The 18941-nt window shown below is 44.1% G+C and overlaps 2 protein-coding genes across 4 annotated transcripts in view; both read right to left on the bottom strand.

Annotated features, from left to right (window-relative positions):
- Positions 1–2992: 2992 nt before the first annotated feature.
- Positions 2993–7938, bottom strand: LOC124474895 (lactoylglutathione lyase-like). The gene is made up of 5 exons (XM_047031354.1): positions 7701–7938; positions 6742–6824; positions 6426–6566; positions 4028–4185; positions 2993–3439 (listed from the first exon to the last, which is right to left on the bottom strand). Exons 1-5 carry the CDS (start codon positions 7767–7769, stop codon positions 3348–3350), a joined length of 543 nt encoding a protein of 180 aa, XP_046887310.1. The 5' UTR covers positions 7770–7938; the 3' UTR covers positions 2993–3347.
- A 524-nt stretch (positions 7939–8462) lies between these two features.
- Positions 8463–18941, bottom strand: part of eprs1 (glutamyl-prolyl-tRNA synthetase 1) — a 33837-nt gene continuing 23358 nt past the window's right edge. Inside the window, exons 19-37 of one of the 3 annotated variants that reach the window (XM_047030499.1) lie at positions 18739–18909; positions 18395–18619; positions 17779–17997; positions 17322–17540; positions 16860–17078; positions 16302–16526; positions 15912–16168; positions 15758–15809; positions 15372–15581; positions 15200–15272; positions 15016–15095; positions 14774–14875; positions 14487–14642; positions 14151–14348; positions 13814–13987; positions 13271–13431; positions 10272–10350; positions 9977–10041; positions 8463–9662 (exon numbers count right to left, since the gene is read on the bottom strand). In XM_047030499.1, coding sequence (XP_046886455.1) covers positions 9512–9662; positions 9977–10041; positions 10272–10350; positions 13271–13431; positions 13814–13987; positions 14151–14348; positions 14487–14642; positions 14774–14875; positions 15016–15095; positions 15200–15272; positions 15372–15581; positions 15758–15809; positions 15912–16168; positions 16302–16526; positions 16860–17078; positions 17322–17540; positions 17779–17997; positions 18395–18619; positions 18739–18909 — 3036 coding nt within the window. In that variant the 3' untranslated portion in view covers positions 8463–9511. The remainder of the gene's footprint in view (positions 9663–9976; positions 10042–10271; positions 10351–13270; positions 13432–13813; positions 13988–14150; positions 14349–14486; positions 14643–14773; positions 14876–15015; positions 15096–15199; positions 15273–15371; positions 15582–15757; positions 15810–15911; positions 16169–16301; positions 16527–16859; positions 17079–17321; positions 17541–17778; positions 17998–18394; positions 18620–18738; positions 18910–18941) is intronic. The other 2 variants (XM_047030500.1, XM_047030501.1) reach the window with 2 other exon arrangements.

The raw sequence follows: 18941 nt of genomic DNA, 5'->3' as shown, positions 1-18941 counted from the left end.
AGCACTGTGGAGAACATCCTAACTGACTGAATCACTGCCTGGTATGGCAACAGCTCTGCCCTCAACTACAAAGCCCTGCAAAGAGTTTTGCGAACTACCAGACACATCATTGTAGGGGTTTTCATTATTGGCCAAACAACCACAATTATTCCCTTATGGTTTCAAGGAAGAGGGGAAACTAAACAGTGTATTAACATCAACCCAATTATGCCAATACCTATGGAACTATAGTTGTTTGAGTCTATGGGTTCAATAAGAGCAAGCCCACCTTAATATCTTTGCCGTCCAATCACTGATTTTATTTCTGCAAAACTGGGGGGTTACTGGCGTACTGGAGTCAGATGGCTGAGTGGTTAGGGAATCGGGCTACTAATCAGAAGGTTGCCGGTTCAATTCCGGCCATGCAAAATTACGTTGAGTCCATGGGCAAGGCACGTCACCCTACTGCCTCGGGGGAATGTCCCTGTACTTAATGTCTGCTAAATGACTAAATGTAAAATTTAATGTAAATGTACTGGGGTGAATAATACATGTATTGTCATCCATCTTTAGCCTAAGAGGAGCCAGACAGGATGCCATGAGAGATATTCTAAAGTGTTAGATGTACTGCTTCAAATTGAAAACTGAGACGATATTTCGAGTGAAGGCACGTTTCTTAATATATGTTGTCAATACTGTCAATTAAAAGTCGAAACGTTTTACTTACGAAGCCTTTGTTTGAAGGAGCAAGTTATATCAGGAAGAAATTTGATGACTTCGACGTTCATGACAGGCAGCTACTGACAGTAGTACTGTACTGAGGAGAAGACCTCAGGAGATGAAGAATCCAATAAACTGTTCTTCACAATTTCCTTTATATCCATGAACAACCAATCAGACCACATCTTGACCCTTACTCTGATCAACATATGACTAGCAATGCTACAGTAAATTACACAATGTGGTATGAGACCCATCAAGTAAAGAGACTCCGTACAACAATTCCAGATTTTTGGCATACGAGTGGTGACACCCAGACTTACAATCCTCCCTCTGGACAGAAAGCAAAAGCTGCAGTGTTCATCGTGTGATAACCTGCACCCACAGGAGAGAGGAACTTAATTGTAGACAGGTAAGCATTGTGACTGTATTGATCATGGCTGTTTGCTCACAGGATCACTTGGAAGAACCATTGTCTATATTGTGTGAAATGACGATGCCAAGTGATTGATGACGTTCAATGCTTCAGACGTCACAAACTGGTTCAAAGTTGTGGCGCACTTCTAAACCTTAGAAGAGGGAAATAAACCAGTGCTTGTCATCTTAATAGGAGGCGAACACTTCATTGGCAGAAGCGCAAACAGTTATTAATAGAGTACATAGTTATTATTAGTGGACGATTAGAGAATTATCATTAGCAGACGAGAAGTAGGTTATATTAGCATAAGAGTATAGTTCAGCAGCAGAAGAGTAGTAGCCTACAGTTGAAAATTATTAGCAGAAGAGCATAAAGTAAAAGACGATAGAGTATGGATGCTACCGGAGTAAGAAAGCGATTCCCCTGAACCCTGTTATGGTACACTGCCTTTTTATATTGCACAAGCACACCCCCACTGTCCCCACAAGTATTCCCCCGATTCACAATACATATCACAAATGTAAGGAATGAGACAGCTATATAAGCAGAGTGGTTGCGTAAGCTACCACTCTGTATCAGCTGTCATTTAATACTTCCATACACTTAAGCATTCTACCGCCCTTATACTGTTTGCAGAACATTACAAAGTGTGGTGTAGACCAGTACATCACAGTAAAACATATTTATTGTATGAAAATTACACAGTTCTCAAATACACATGTATGGTTTTAATGAATTAACACGATAATTAGACCATCACGTAGCCTTACAAAAATGAACGACATTGAATAATTAACGAGGCTAAGTACCGCCAGAAACTACTGGTACATCGCATTCAGTTGGTTTAAACGGCTGCCATAATTTTAGCTGACCACTAGATGTCACTGTGCTCTCCAATTTCAATGCGCCAATAGTTCGGCTCTTTGGTTCGGAGCAATCCGGAAGAAACCACCAAAGCTTCACAAGGCATCGTTCGCCCATCCCTAGCATTTTTCTGCTACTTAAGTCCTTGTCCTTTTGCAGAACACACTTGAAATAAAACACTTGGTTAACAATGAAAATTGTAAAGTTTGGAGTGGTCTGGAGTCTACCTGAGAGTCAGATTGGATACAAATGGAACTTGGTGAAAGTGTCCTGAAACATTAGAGGAAATAAGGATATAGTTTAACAGTCCTGCCTCTTGATAGATGAGAGGTACACAAACATAACATCTAGCATAGAATAAAATATCAATTATAGCAAAACAGTGTTCTTGGGTCCAAAATAAACAAATGAAATTACCTGTCCAAAATAAAAGCAGCAACCATGGCGTCAGTTTTTATATCCTTTGACTCCCGCAGTTGCCTCCAGCGAGGAAAATGAACGCCTATGTTGATTAAGTTTTTAGACTGCTGTTGATCCAGACGTTTTTTATATTTGTTGATGTTTGTAAAACAGTATTTGCATTTATTTGTGGTTCAGGAGGAACAAAAAGTTGCTGCGGTTTGCCCTCCATTGTCACATTTGCTCTGCACAATAACAAGGAACCCGTATTAATGACGAGTGATTGTCCATGCAAACATGTTGCACGGCGGTGTGCAAATATAGATTGATAGACAAGGAAGGACATCCTATCGTTACATTCGGGCCAAATGCAATGATTTGTTGATATTTATCAGGATGTGAAGAGACCAACTAGTATAACACAAATAAATCTGGAAGCGGATTCACATCCAAGCTTTAAGTCCACTCAGGTTCATTCTTTCAAAGATCATCTATTTGGTTGTAGTTTACTTTCTCTGACACACACACACGTTTGTGCCTTCACAGCCAGCAAGCAAAGTCTATAATTATGACTACCTGTCAGACACAAAAGGTATGGACAGAAGTAGCAGGTTAACAGTGGTATCCATCTTTAATGGCACCGCATGACCTTTGAAAAGGTACAAATAGAACAAAAATAGACATTCTATACATATGCAATGCCAGGGTTATAACTCAGATAGGTAGATATTTATTGACCCCACCGCTTTTTAATTGTCCAATTCCATAGCCATTTACTGCCAGGCCACAGTCCACGTCACATTTGAATGACAAGTGTCATGCAGCTCTGTTATTCCGTTATTCACCATAGCAGGCTTGCCGTTTTCATGATCTCTTTGCAATTGCCTTGAAATGTCTAGTAGGCCATGTGACAGTCTCTCGAACTGTCAGGCTGTGTGAGGTAAAGAGGTCTGGTGGGCTGGTTTGTCTAGGAGGTGATGGACACCATGTTGTTGGGGCTGAGGATCTCAATCCAGTAACCGTCGGGGTCCTGAATGAAAGCCAAGCCTTTCATTTTACCTGGCAGAGAGAAATGGAGTAGACAAGAGTAAGAGAGAGTCAAAGAGCGAGAGAGCGTAAACTCTTCACCAACACAATGCTCAGACTGAAAGATTCCCTCCTTTGTTGACAACAGGTCATACTATGAACCTATTGAGAAATGCTTAGCATCAAGCAACCTGAAATGATGCATGTTGTGTACTGCATTAGTCAACTAATAGTGATACTTTCTGCTACCTGGTTGAACTATACATTGAACTGGTTTTGCAGCTAGAGATAAAGCCTAGTATTTGACTAAATAATATTGCAATGCAAATGTTCAATTACAAAAAGTATTCTACTCAATATAATAATGGTTGATCTGTGTTTTTATTTGATTTTTTGCAACAAAGAATCTGAAAATAAATTGTATAATCTTGTAGACTCATATGCTGTGCATGTTCCTGAATTCTAGGATTTGAAGTGTCTCACTTCTAACTGTGCCCCAGAATTCAAATAACCTTTATTCTGTACTTTCTATATGCATTATTCTGCTTTGGATAAAAGCATCAAGTCTGTGAATGAAAATGTTAGTTTGTGGTTCAGGACTGAGAAAGACAGACGAATTACCATCGTCAGGCTTCTTTACGAAGGTGACTCCCTGCTCCTGGAACAGCTTGCAGGCAGCGTACACGTCGGGCACCGCAATTCCGATGTGTCCAAAACCACGGGGGTCCGAATTACCATTGTGGTATGCCTGTCCGTCGTCATTCTCAGAGCCCCAGTTACTAGAGAAAGGAAAGAGGAAGGGGAGAGGGAAGAAAAAGAAGACAGCAGATTAGTTAGAGGGCTTGAGATGCTCCCCAAATTGTGATCTAAAAATATGTTTGAGAGCATTTGTGCAAGTGAAGATAATTGGTAGGGTATTTATATATATTTAGTCATTTAGAAGACAATATTATCCAGAGCGTATGGTGCAACCTCTATTTTAATTTCTTAGCACAGCCTGCTGTGAGCTGATACAGTGACTGATCCACCGTTCTATTCAACATTACATAACCAATTCAACTTCATCTTTAAATTCTAAACTTTAAATCAGATTAGAGATAATTTGGTTAATTTCAGAGCCGTAGAAAAAGACAGTTGCGACACTCCCATAGACTTCCATTGTAATCGAAGTATGCGGAAGTAATGCGAGTCAAGTAAAACGGCCGACCCATAGTTCCAAATGTTGTTTAGCTCCGAAGCACGTTAGATGGTAAATTAATCAAATCACTTCAATATTTCAACACATTACTGGACCTCATCAATTTAGTAAATAGTGGTATTTCATATAGCCAGCTTTAGTGTACGTTTATTGTAACATAATAACTTGTTAGACTAGACTAGTTTGTGTTTGTAAATCTGAGTATAAACCGCACTGGAATATATGCCACACTTGATAAGGGAACAACAATACCACGCAATGCACGATTATAGGCACCATGCCACACTTCGAAAACGAAAGTATGTAAGTGCGTTATGCAAGTTTTCTATTGCCCTGGATTTAAATAATATTTACCTTTAGATGCGTGAGTTCTAAATATTTTTATTTCCGAAAAATACGGTACATTTTATTTTCCCATAGGACTCTATTCATTATTTTCTGACGTTGTAGGGCTGCCTGAAACCTGAAGTCTGAGTTATACGTTTTCTTAACTCTTCCCTCAGGTCTTCATCACTGGCTCACATCGACAATGACTCTTGGCTCACTTGGACACTGAATTGGCTCATTGGCTCCTGGTATGCCACTTTCAATCTCCTCACAGTCTTGTCCTCGCTTCCCTCACTTTCCTTTTCTCAGACTGATTGGTGCATCCAAATGCTGCAGCCAACCATTATTCGCTATCTCCGTTGTCTTCTGGGATCAAATGAAGTGCAGGAGCTTAATAATTGTACATTTTATACTGTATTTCAACCACTATAATGATGTTTGTGTGTGTATGTCTAGTCTGAGGTTTGTGAAAAACAGACATCTAGTCAGTTATTCTCAAACTATGGTATGCGTGTCCCCTTCTAGTAGTACGCGGAGGAGTCTCTGAAATATTTAAATACCTTAACCATGATATCATTGAAATGTGATTTCAGTATGTTTTGCCTTTCCTATAATATTTATTTTTCGAAACAAAAATAAATGTTGGCACGCGCTACTACCTGACTGTTCCCGGGTAGTGGCGCATGCAAACATCCACAAAGGTTACTGCGTGGCCTAGCCAGCCTCCAGACCTTATTCCCATTGAAACTATGTGGAGGGAGCTGAAGGTTCGAGTTGCCAAACGTCAGCCTCAAAACCTTAATGACTTGGAGAAGATCTGCAAAGAGGAGTGGGACAAAATCCCTCCTGAGATGTGTGCAAATCTGGGGGCCAACTACAAGAAACGTTTGACCTCCGTGATTGCCAACAAGGGTTTGGCCACCAATAATCATGTTTTGCAGAGGGGTCAAATACTTATATCGTTAAAATGCAAATCAATTTATAACAATTTTGACATGCGTTTTTCTATATTTGTTTTGTTCTGTCTCTCACTGTTCAAAGAAACCTACCATTAAAATTATAGACTGAATTTCTTGGCAAACATACGAAACTAGCAGGGGTTCTCCCAAAAACTCCCTCACTGTACATGAACCACGTGATTGTGTGTCGGTAAGATCAAGGAGTGTCGCAACTCTCTTTTTCAATGGCTCTGGTTAATATTAGCCGTCGTCATTCCTTGTAACTGCACTCCGTTGTCAAGTGACAGGGAGTTAATTAGCGCGCAAAATAAAACTATAACATAATTTGTTGTTGTTGTGGTGATCCTTAATATTCAGTGGGTGCAGCTAACTTTTTAACATTTGGAGCACAAAGTGCCACCAAGTAAAAACGTTAATTTCAAGTCCTGAGTAAGAATGTGTCTTGATGGCCTGACTTCCAAGTCTGTAAACCAGAGTTTTTGATGCATCAAACCAGCATAAATAATAATATTGTTAAACCAATCCCATCCCTTACTGTGTGAGCTCGATGGTGGCTCTTCTGGAGAAGGTCCAAGCAGTCTTCTCCTTCACATCCGCAGGGATCTCTTTCTTATCCTCATAGCCCAGAAAGAACAGAGAGAAGCGCATGGAAGGGAAATCAAACTTCTGCAGTAGCCTGGAGACAGGAAGTAACAGGAAGAGCTGAACGACGTCACCAATAATTATTAATAATTGTTTATGTTTTACTAATATACTTTTATAGTGTTACACTTATTCAGAGAATTCGCCTCTGGTTTAATGGTAAACATAGGTTGCCGGTTTCATACCCACCTCCAAAGGGTGCTACTTACGTCATCCCCAGGATCCGGGTGTAGAAGTCCAAGGATTTGACCGGATCTTTCACCCTCAGCATGGTCTGCTGCATCATAAAATCCTGGAACCACACAGATCAGTCACCAAAACAGCAATTTCTAATCATGTGAATCAATATTTCGCATATCTTCTTGATTCAGACCAGATCTAGAGCAAGACATTGTTTATGTTATAAATGTCCATTAGTTTTTTTTGCTCCAACTTGAATGTACCACTGTATTGTTGAGTGGAAAAGCATCTGGTCAAGGCTACATACTCAGGCAAGCATCAGTAATATTGGGATAATGCGAGAGTTGGAGGGACAGGGTCTTTCTCTTGCTCTCTGGCCTACTGGCCATGTAGTTTAACACACACAGAGACTCACTGTCTGTGTCACAGAGGGTGTGCAGCGGGAGGAGTGAGTACAAGTGCATGATATTAAGAAAGAAAATAGACATCCCTGACGGTAACTGTTGAGTCATCTATGTCTGTGAGAGGAGTAATTTCCTGCTGTCCTTTCCTCTCCAACTTCAGAGTTGGCAGGGCTTATCAAGCGAGCCTCCTACCGAAGTCCAAACTAAATGTCACTTGTGCTGAGTAACTGTACCAGTACCAACAAGCAGAGCAACTAGTTTACACAGTAGAGTCCATGCCGACATCCCCAACGTTTGCATTAATCGTGACAACAGCTAAAAGCTGGTAGCGGTAATACCCTCACTATGGTCTCACTTTTGCTATTCTTACCTGGCTAGCTAATATTTAGCTGCTCTGGTTTAGCTACTCGGGCTAGTCAGCTAGCTTGCTTTTAACGATGCACTTATGAACGGACACTGAAGTACAACTGGAATTCGAAGTTATGCTAGCGTGGCAGTAGCAGGCCCATCTGCTCGGCAGCCGACTCGTTCATTAAATGTACAGTAGCTAGTCTAATAGTTAGCTACAAAATCTAATGACTTACTTTGGTAATGGCGTTTCCATCTATGCAAGCTGCAGCAACCGCTTCGTCTGACAATCCCTGATCGGTCATTTTGCGGGGGCTAACAGAGAGACAAGGTATGTCCCTTCTATGCGGCTAGGTAGGCACAAAACCAAAGTGCAGCAAGGGAGGAACGACCAAACAAATTTTGACAGTACGCTCAGATATGGAGAGGCGTCGGCCTACGGCTGTCTGTGCTAGAGAGGCTTGAATTTGCAGTGGGAGGAGTTGGGTAGGATTGTGTAACGATTATTTGCAAGCAGGGTCGGAGGTCTGTGCAAGTCGATGTGCCATAATAAACTGCAATATAATGATTCTTGAGACCTACAGCACAGCTACAGCCCAACAAAGTAGGACAAAATAAGAATTAACACGATCACTATAATCAAACCGGACAAAATTGTTTTAGCCAATTTAGCATGTTCTACCAACTTGTATGCCTACTTAGCATTCAAAATCAAAAGGCAAAGTGAAAAAGTAACTGAAAAAAAAGTTACCAAGGATTAGCGTAGTGTACGTTTAAAGTTTAATTTGTCTGAGCACAAGTTTACATATATATATATATATACCCCATATATATGCAACCAGTTTGGTCCCATTTCAAGAATCAGTCCACATTTAATTTGAATTTATTAGCTCCTTTTTGGAAAACATCTATGATGGTGTTAACGATTTAATCCACGGTCCACATTTTTCTTCAAAACACTAAATATAATCAACCATATTTTACCAATCACACAAATGGCAATTTCAAATACCCTTTATTTGTAGACAAGTTCAGCAATTCACAGGAAAAAGCCATGAGGAATTCAACAGTACAGCATATTAACATATACAGTAATTAATGATATTACATAATTACATGTTTGGAGAATTCCTATGAGTTAGGTGGATTCAGATGAAGTAGATACAGTCCCTATTACCCAGTGCACCCCACCCATCAGTCAAACGGTTGTCATAGTAAACTAAAGGGGTTGTTACAACAGGCACTGAGAGCATCAAGTTTCATACACAGATAAAGCCAAGGCCCCAAAATCAATGGATAATCTCCCTTGATGTACAATTCTGTTTTAGGTCCCAATCTAAATAACGCAGACACCTTCCAACCATTTCTCTGATAAAATCTTGACTAAAAACGCAAACAAATTAAAAGATCCGTGACACTCCAACCACCAATCCACCTACACCGGAGCAGTAATTTCTCCAAGGAAGACTGAAGGGAAAAGAGGAAGGACAGAGATGATTGAATATGACCTGGGCCTAGTGCTCTACCTTATTTGTGTCAGGGAAACTTTGTGTTTGTGTCCTTCTGAAGGTCCTGAGATATTTAGAAGGGGATAGGGTTAAAGTGGTTGAGGCTACAGGTCAGATCACCAGTTATAAAAATTGAGGACAGTAAGTTACCCCAGTCTCTCTGGCAAGCTATAAACGTTTACTGCTTGCTAGAGAGACCGGGTGATTATTTAATTGCAGTGACTAACGAACACAGGGAAAAGTAAATTGAGTCGAGTGCGACAATTATTTTTTTCTCATTAGTGAGTCCCAATAGCCTCTAGTGGATTTCTTCCCTGGCTTCCTCTCATTCACCAGAAACAGAAAACAAAAATCTATAAAAGCTAATATTTACTTTTATTTTCCCATAAATCTTGTGCTGATGAAAACAAGACACCCCGACACTGACTCCCTTCTGTATCAACATCCATATAAAATAACTAAACCAATAGGATAGAAGTGGAAAGTACACCACAAGAGCCTATTGAGATCATCCATCCATTCATTCTCTCTCCTCCACCTCAGTAGCTGCGTCCAAAAAGGGTGTAGTACTTTGCGGGCTCCTTGCCGCTGACGCAGGTCTGTTCAGGCTGCAGGGTCCTCAGGGGATTGAAGGGGATACACAGGCTCTTTGCTCCCATTGAGGGGGCCCCAGGCTCAAGGTCTTGGTCCCTGGAGGAAAGTGGGGGGCAAGAGACAGAGGAGGAGAGAGAAGGGGAGGAAGTTGGGGAAGATAGAGGATCGTGGATGATGGATGAGAGACAGGCAGGTGCTCATTACACATGATCTTATCTCAGGGTTCCCCCACAGCACTTTTCAGTTAAGGCGGCAACACACGCCTGCTGCCTTAACTACGTTGTTGCCTTAACTACGTCGCGATTAAAAGTAAAGATGAAAACAGGCGTTGAGTAAGTAGGGGATTTAAACCTTTTTAGGGGCATATACTGCACATACAGGTACACTTGGTGTTGTTCTCTGTGACTTACTTAGCTGTGGTCTTCTTAATCCAGTCCTCACACTCAATACCTCCACAGAAGGGGATTTGGACAATCTACAGAGATGGAAAGAAAATGTCAACTCCATCTCACAGATGTTCTGGAGTACTTCAAGAGAGATGATCAGCAATAATATCAACCTACTAAAACTAGTAATTAACTGGTTAATACATACATTATACAGCCACATCCTACCCCCAAAATTTATCAATTAGTCAAATCCATTAGTAGCTAAATGAGTTACAGCATGTATAGCGCGTGTTCCTCCTTTACTCTCTCTACTCACCCTGCCCTGGTCCAGGTCCTTCTGGAACTGTTCCATTGTGTCTGCTACCACCATGTGCTGCTTCAGGTCAGCTGATGCCCTGGGACACACAGACACAAGAGATGCACGGTTTCACAGAAAGACACACTAGTGTTTAACAGGTAACGTGTATGTATATAGTACATTCGATGAGTGCGTGTTTGTAAATTAATGTATATGGTGTGTGGGTGTAATTAACTTAAACCTCCATGAGCGAGTCTTTAAGTATATTTGAATGTTTATTACCGTTTTATTTGCATTTTTCTCTTATTCCATTTTATTTGAGCTTATCATAGATGTAATATATGTTCCTAGTACTTAACCTTTCCAATCTGGCTTCCGCTCCAAACACAACACAGAAACCTCCCTGCTGAAAAACACCAAGAACATGTTGGCTTTGGCTTCCTAAGCATCCTTAGGAATGCTTCTTCCGAAGGATACTTCTTACATACTTCTAATTGCTCCGATCTTAGCACCGCATTTGATACCATCGACCATTCCATCCTTCCCACAAGCATGCAGTACTCCCTTGGCCTTACCGGCAACCCCCTCTCCTGGCTTAACTAAAATCTAGTCCTCAATACATTTCCATAAACAACTGCAAATTCCCCACCACCCTAGTCACCCATGGTGTCCCCTGGGGGTTCAGGTCTTGGTCCCCTCCTTTTCATCCTGGACAGATCCTCTGCCGTCATGGCCTCTGTTTCCACAGCTAGGCTAATCATTTAAATACTTTTTATTTCTAGAGCGCCTTTCAAGAAACCCAAGGACACTTACCCTGCTGACCCTTCCTCCAAAACCATCAGCTCTGCTTCCTACTCCACCCTCACCACCTGCCTTGCAGAGATGAATTCATAGATGCAACGGAACTCTCTCAAACTCAACTGCAATACATCTAAAATCTCCATCATCTGCTCCTTCTGCTGTTCCAAACAGACAGTCTCACTAAACATGGCTTCATGGTCACCCCCTCCACCCAGGTCCTCCACCTTGGAATCATCCTTGACCCACACCTTCTAGTTCATACCTAATGTCAACCAGGTCACACAAACTGCCTTCTTTCACCCCAGGAACATTACCAACCTCAGGCCCTCCCTGTCTGACAGAAACACTCATTCATGCCCTCATAACTTCCAGACTTGATTACTCAGGGTATATGCAGGAATCCTGAAGTGAATTTCAATACTTTTTAAAGACCATCTCAAAATATTTTAAGACCTCATCGCCACTTCAAGTTCTAATCTGCAACAAACCTTAAACTTAATAAACAGTTAGTAGTTTGCAAATAAATCTATAGAGCACAACCATACAACATGGAAGAAACTAAATAATAAATTAAAGAATAAAAGGCAAGGTTAATAGAAATATTTGAATGTTTGAGTTCAGTGAGCGGTGATTCACCGCGGTATTGAGACACCAGATAACCTCTGCGCACATCGTTGATGTGCCACCCATAGTCACCCTGATGTCGGCAGACGATGGGGCAGAGGTCGCTGTCGTAGCTGTTTTGACAAGTTCCGCTGTTGTGTTGGGAAGTGGTGTCGTTGGTGGAGCACAGAAACTGGCAATGGACAGCTGCGGCTGCTCTCTGTGGCCAACGGTGGCCTTGACAGCGTTGATGCCCATCGAAGCTACGCTAATCTTCTTTTTACAATATGTACAGTAGGCTAAGCCTGTTTTCAGGGACAGGCTTCAGCCATTGTATAAACTCATCTTTCTCCAACCAGGAGTCAGCAAATGTACATTTCCCCATTTCGGAGTCTGTTTCGCGACATGTGGAGGGCGACACATCACGTGCATTTCGCAAAATACGTGACTCGCTGACCAAGCACGTCGTTGTTTATAATAGTCATGGGGAGGAAAATAAATATATTAATGCATACTTTTTGGAGTCAAACTCTTTGGACAAAGCTTGAACAAAATTTAATACCTCATAAAATCGGGGATAAAGAGTTTTTAATACCTTTTAAGGGCCTTTCCCTAAATTGGTTTATCAACTTTTAAAACTTTAAAACCCTGCGGATACCCTGTTACTGCAAAAACATTCTCTGCAGTTCACCTGACAACATCCTCAATAAACTTCAATACATCAAGAACTCTGCTGCCCGTTTGCTCACCCTCACCTGCTGCAGAGATCACATCACATCACCCGTCCTCCACAACCTCCACTGGCTCCCAGTTGGATATAGGATACACTAAAATATTTCTCACCACCTATCAAGTTAAAAACAGCCTCCCTTCCTCTCCCATCTCCTCCTCCACCGCGCCTTACCCAATGGCTTACCCCAGGTCTGCAGATGCAATTAGACTACAGGCGACAGGGCCTTCCAAGTTGCTGCACCCTCCCTCTGGAACACCCTCCCCAACCATATCCAACAGGCAAACACCACCACCCTTCTTCCCTTCCTTCCATTTTCACATTCAATGGACAAAAGTGCTGCTGCGGGGGTGAATATAGTCTTATTTTCACTGTCAAATCCAGAGGTTCTACCAGATAAGTACAATCTGACCACCTAGTAGCCAAACTGTATCAAGCATTCAAAGTTTGAGCCACAGCTAGAATCTACAGCACATGTAATGAATAGGTGTAATACCTAAAAAGGTATTGACTGCATTGGTGTCCTTTGTCCTAATGTATGTACAAACACTCGTGTGCTAGCGAGATGGTTAAATATGAATGCTTTTGATGCATTTTCTGATTTTCTATTCTATTTTGTCAGGTCAGAAAGGTGCAAAAGTAGTAGTCGACTAGACAGCTACATTAAAAGTACTCCCAGAAGTTTGGCAGGATGGTACATGACAGTATTCAGACATGACCTGCTAAATACAGGTACGAAAATAAAATAAGTATGAGACAGCTGGCTAAATATAGTTCCATCTCAGCTGCAACAGGCAGCTTGGCAGTGTGGAGGGGACAGCGTTACGTGCACCCATAGGTGTTGTGAATTCACATAAAGCTTCTTGTGTGTGGTGTGCCCTACCGAGTGTACAGGTTGTTCTGGATCTCCTCCAGCAGCAGGGGGAGCCTCTTCTCTGTCTCGGACTCAGGCATGGTGATCTTCTCCCCAGTGTCTCTCCTCACCGCCACGCACTGCTGCTGCTTCATGTCCTTAGGACCCACCTCAAGTCGGATAGGCACACCCTGAGACAGTAGAAGGAAGGAAGGAAGGAAGGAATGAAGGAGTGAGTGAGTGAGAGAGAGAGAGAGAGAGAGAGAGAGATAGTAGAGGGAAGGAGGAGTGGAGAGAGGGAGAGATGGGAGTAGAGTGAAGATAGAACGCATTCACAGAGGGAGAAACATGGATGGACGGCGGACAGAAAAACATATTTAAGGATGAACGATGAAGGGGGAAATTAATCACGGAAGAAACCTAGAGCAAAGAAGTACTCTTCCTAGGTGATCTCTGTTCTAACTGATATTTTTCAGAAGGTTACTCTTACAGTATTTTAAACCAGGGCTTGTGTTTGGCCTGAGCCAAGTTATCAGTTGAGTGTGGTGCCTTTCTAGCCCACGTTTTTTTTACCTTGAGCTCCCAGTGGTTGAACTTCCAACCAGGGGAGTAGTTATCCCTGACATCGGCCTTGACGCGGATTTGGGCCTGCTGTAGACGAGCCAGGTACTTGGAACACTGGGCCAAGAGAGCCTCCTTCTCAGCCTCGGGGAGGGAGGCTGTGAGGCCACACGGGATAATGATGATCTGGAAGAGGTGGGAGAGAAAACGTGTACAACACCATAAAAGGATGTGTGTGTGTCGGTGCACATGCATGTTTTTCTGTGTGTGAGATATGTCTCAGTTGAAAAGGCCACGTGTGTGTGTGTGTGGGGAGGGGGGGGGGGGGGGGGGGGGGGGGGGGAGATACCTGCAGACATGCTACCCTTGGTGGCAGAACCAGACCCATGTTGTCTCCGTGGACCATGGTCAGAACGCCAATGGTCCTTGTGGTGATCCCCCAGGAGTTCTGGAAGGCCAGCTGCTTCTCCCCGGGCTTCTTAGGATCTTCAAACACAATGTCAAACATGCGGGAAAAGTTCTGACCCAGGTGATGGGAGGTGGCACCCTGAGAGGAGGAAAAGAAGATGACAAGCAAGGAGGACAAAGGAGAAAAATGATACGTCGTTAATAATGAATTGGGAGACTATGGGGATGTACAGTATAGCTGTGGGATTCGACCCGCTGTCCCTCCTGGGGATGTTACCTGGATGGCTCTGCCGCTTGCTGAGATAAAGGCCTCCACAGTGGTGGTGTAGTCTCCGCCTGCAAACTTCTCCTTCTCTGTCTTTCTGCCTTTCACTACTGGGATGGCCATCAGCTCCTCGTACACCCTTGCATACAGGTCCAGGATCTGTAACACCTGGGAGGGGGGGAAACATTAGGTGACGTGAGTATAGGGTGCGTACACACAGAAGCAGCAAAGTAAAGAGATAAAAGAAAAGAGGCAAACACAAAATGGTGGGTAATTAGCATCCAGCTAGCCAGCTGTACCTCCTCGGCTGCCTCCTCCTTGGTGGCGAATGCTGTGTGTCCCTCCTGCCACAAGAACTCCCTGGTCCTCAGGAAGGGTTGGGGGTGTTTGAACTCCCACCTCTGGAGAAAGGAGAAAACACGTGTCAGAATGTGGGGGGAAATATGAACCTTTGTATTAATCACAGCTTGCTTCAAACATTGTGTCCTCTCTGTAAGAGGTTGAGTGTAGAGAGCAGGCAGGAAGTAGAGCAGGTACTGACCACCACGTTGCACCACTGATTCAGCTTGATGGGCAGGTCTCTGTGGGACTGGACCCACTTGGCATAGGCTGGGTACATGGCTGCAGGGGACAAAGGCTGGATGAGGGTCTGTAATCAAGAGTGGTGTGTGTGACAGACAGAGACAGAGACAGAGAGAGAGAGAGAGAGAGAGAGAGAGTCTGACCTGTCTCGCTGGTAGGTCGGACAGCGATGGGCTCAGCTAGCTCGGTTTTTCCTGACCGTGTTACCCAGGCAACCTGTAAATAGTGTTAAAAAACAAAACAAAAATCATTGAGAAAGCGTTGAGTAAAGTTCTAAACACACACACTCAAACTCTCTCACAACCTCCTCCTCACCTCAGGTGCAAAGTCCTCAATGTGGGACTTCTCCTTCTCAAGAGCGGCCTGGGAGACAAACATGGGGAAGTAGCAGTTCTCCACACCCAGCTTCTTGATCTCACGATCAAAGAACTCTTTAATGGCCTCCCAGATGGAGAAGGACCAGGGTCTCAGCACGTAGCAGCCAGACACGTCATAGTACTCGATCATCTCAGCCTTGGTGATCACCTGCATAACAGTGAGGGGTCAGATGGGGCCGAGAGGTCAGGGGTGAAAGGTCAAGAAGTAGATGACAGGTGAGAAGGAGATGGTTCAGGGATTGGATGAAGGGTAAAAGGTCAGGGGCTTGGTTGAAACACCAAGAAGTTCTGAAAAGTGAGGCCGTAAGTGAGATACATACATACCTGAGAGTACCAGTCTGCCAAGTTCTCTTCCTTCTTAGCCTCCAGACCCAACCTAGAGGAAGAGAGAGAGCAAGCACAATGTTAGTCTAGAATAGCATTTATAACCCATGGTCCTATCCTTTCCTCAATTTCCTCACATTCACTAGTGTCTCACCTGGTTTGTTTCTTGGGTGCCTGGCCCTCTCCTGCTCCTCCTCCTACCAATGCCTCCTTCCCCTGACTGGGCTTGTCTCCCTTCCCCTTCTTCCCTCCTCCTCCCTGCTTCTCGGTCTTGTTTTCACGCTCTTTGCGGTTCTTGTCCTCGGCACCAGGTGTGCCAGTGGTCGACAGTGGTTTGTAGTCCTCACCAGTAAGGGCTTTGTACTGGTTCTTTAAGGACAGAAGGGTCTTCACCGCCTCATCCACCTGGTCCTGTGTATGTGTGTTTGTGAGTGTGTGTGGGGGAGGGCAAAGGCTGTCAACAATTCATTTGTAGTCAGTTATCAGATTTGTTTTAATTTCACCCCCAGTAAAGGTCAGCTTGCAACATAGCCCTCCACTGTACCTTGGGAGCCTTCTCTGATTTCAGCTTCCTCACTAGCTCCCCCTGTTGGGAAACCTGGGAGAACAACTCCTTGCACTGGGGAGAGGGGCCTTGTGCGGACTGGGTGGGACTAGCCTCAGCAGGGGCTGCTGGAGCTTGTAGTCCAGGTTTGTAGTCATGTCCTGTTTGCTGTTTGTACTCTGCTTTGAGAGCCAGAAGCTGTTTCACTGCCGCCTCCACCTGGTCCTGAGAGAAGAAGGGAGGAAGTGAGAAAGGGCGAGAGATAGAAAGGATAAGTCATCTGGGACAGAGTAGTATAACCAGAAAGGCGATATGTAAAAAATGTTGTCTCTTTCTGCTCTCTGGTATGTTTACACTTTAATCCTGTTCCTGAAGAGCTATCCTTCTGAAGTTTTTACTCAGATGCCACTTAGAAATAACCTATTTAAGCTTGTCAAAACACCTAACTATTAGAATCAATTTGGCTAGATTATAGTTGGAGCTGATAACAGCAGGACTGAATGTCTCCAGGGACAGGGTTGTATAAAGGTAGTATACTGGGCTGTACTGGGGCCTCACTTTGGAAGCTTTCTCTGCTTTCAGCTTCCTCACTAGCTCCCCCTGTTGAGACACACGCTCATAGATGTCCAAGCCTGCTGCAGGGGCAGGGGCAGTTTGGACAGGGGCAGATTTAAGGGCAGAAGTAGGGGCAGCTCCAGGCTTGTAGTCCTGGCCAGTGGCCTGCTTGTACTCTGCCTTCAGAGCTAGCAGCAGCTTTACTGCTGCATCAACCTGGTCCTGGGTGGAGAGAGAGAGGAGGGGGATGGAGGGAAGGATAGGAGAGGAGGGAGAATGAAAGGAAAAGGAGAGAAAGACAAAAAGAGAAGATGAAAGTGGAAATGTAGGAAAAAACAAGGAAGATGTTAATAGAACGAGGAGTATCGATGGAGGAGTAGGAGGCCAGAGAAGAAGAAAATACAGTTAAGAATATTAGAGAACAATTAAGAATTTGGGTTCGAAAGCCATAGACTGGGGCCTCACTTTGGGAGCTTTCTCTGCCTTCAACTTCCTCACTAGCTCCCCCTGTTGAGACACACGCTCATAGAGGTCCAAGCCTGCTGCAGGGGCAGGGGCAGTTTGGACAGGGGCAGATTTAGGTGCAGAAGTAAGGGCAGCTACAGGCTTGTAGTCCTGGCCAGTGGCCTGCTTGTACTCTGCCTTCAGGGCTAGCAGAAGCTTTATTGCTGCATCAACCTGGTCCTGGGTGGAGAGAGAGAGGAGGGGGATGGAGGGAAGGAAAGGAGAGGAGGGAGAATGAAAGGAAGAGGAGAGAAAGACAAAAAGAGAAGATGAAAGTGGAAATGTAGGAAAAAACAAGGAAGATGTTAATAGAACGAGGAGTATCGATGGAGGAGTAGGAGGCCAGAGAAGAAGAAAATACAGTTAAGAAAAGAACAATTAAGAATTTGGGTTTTAAAGCCATAGACTGGGGCCTCACTTTGGAAACTTTCTCTGCTTTCAGCTTCCTCACTAGCTCCCCCTGTTGAGACACACGCTCATAGATGTCCAAGCCTGCTGCAGGAGCAGTTTGGACAGGGGCAGATTTAGGTGCAGGGGCAGAAGTAAGGGCAGCTCCAGGCTTGTAGTCCTGGCCAGTGGCCTGCTTGTACTCTGCCTTCAGAGCTAGCAGCAGCTTTACTGCTGCATCAACCTGGTCCTGGGTGGAGAGAGAGAGGAGGGGGATGGAGGGGAAGACCGAGAAGAGGAAGATGGAGAGAAAATGAAAGATGAGGATGAAAAAAAGAATGTTGGAAATAGGAGAAAAAAAGAGCAGAGAAAACGTACAGAGCAGAAGTAGCATAGGGAAGAATTGCATTGAGAACGTGAGTATTTATACAACTGTAGAACTGTGAAATATTGAGCCAGGTAGCGATTTATGAAGAAAGGAACATAAAGAGAAGGAAACAGAAGAGACAAGAGGAAGGATTGGGGGGGGGGGGGGGGAGTCATAGAAAAGTCCTAAGGAACACGGATGGGATGTACAGATCATAGGGTGGCAGACTATTCTACCCCCATGCTACCATAGCCTGCCTGCCTGCCTTTCCTCTCCTCACCTTCGGGGCTTTCTCGGTCTTCAGCTTCCTGACCAGGTCCCCTTGCTGAGTCACCCTCTCATACAGGTCTGTGGACCCTGAGACTGGGGGGGCCTGCACAGGAGCTGGAACTGGGGTTGAGCTGGTGGCTGGGGGGGCCATCCCTGGTTTGTACTCCTGGCCAGTCAGCTGTTTGAACTCTGCTTTGAGAGCTAGCAACTGCTTGACTGCAGCATCCACTTGGTCCTATGGGGGTGGGAATGGTCATGTTGGAATGGTTAGAGTTATAATATATAAATTAGAGTAACATCCGTTTACCTCTGGTAAGGTGCAAAATAATCCATACAAATCAAAGAAAGTGCTACCTTAGGAGCCTTCTCAGCCTTTAGCTTCCTGACTAGCTCCGCCTGCTCGACCACACAAGCAAATGGACAGGAGACTGAGTTTGAGGGAGGGGTGGGTGGGGCGGGGCTGGAGCTGGGAGGAGCAGCCATGCCAGGCTTGTAGTCCTGGCCTGTCTGCTGCTTGAACAGGGCCTGTTCATTGAGAGTTGAGAAAAAGTAGAAGA

Source organism: Hypomesus transpacificus, chromosome 12 (assembly GCF_021917145.1).
Source record: "Hypomesus transpacificus isolate Combined female chromosome 12, fHypTra1, whole genome shotgun sequence".
NCBI lineage: Eukaryota > Metazoa > Chordata > Actinopteri > Osmeriformes > Osmeridae > Hypomesus > Hypomesus transpacificus.
The sequence above is the reverse complement of the archived record's forward strand: the minus strand, read 5'-3'. Positions and strand labels throughout refer to the sequence as shown.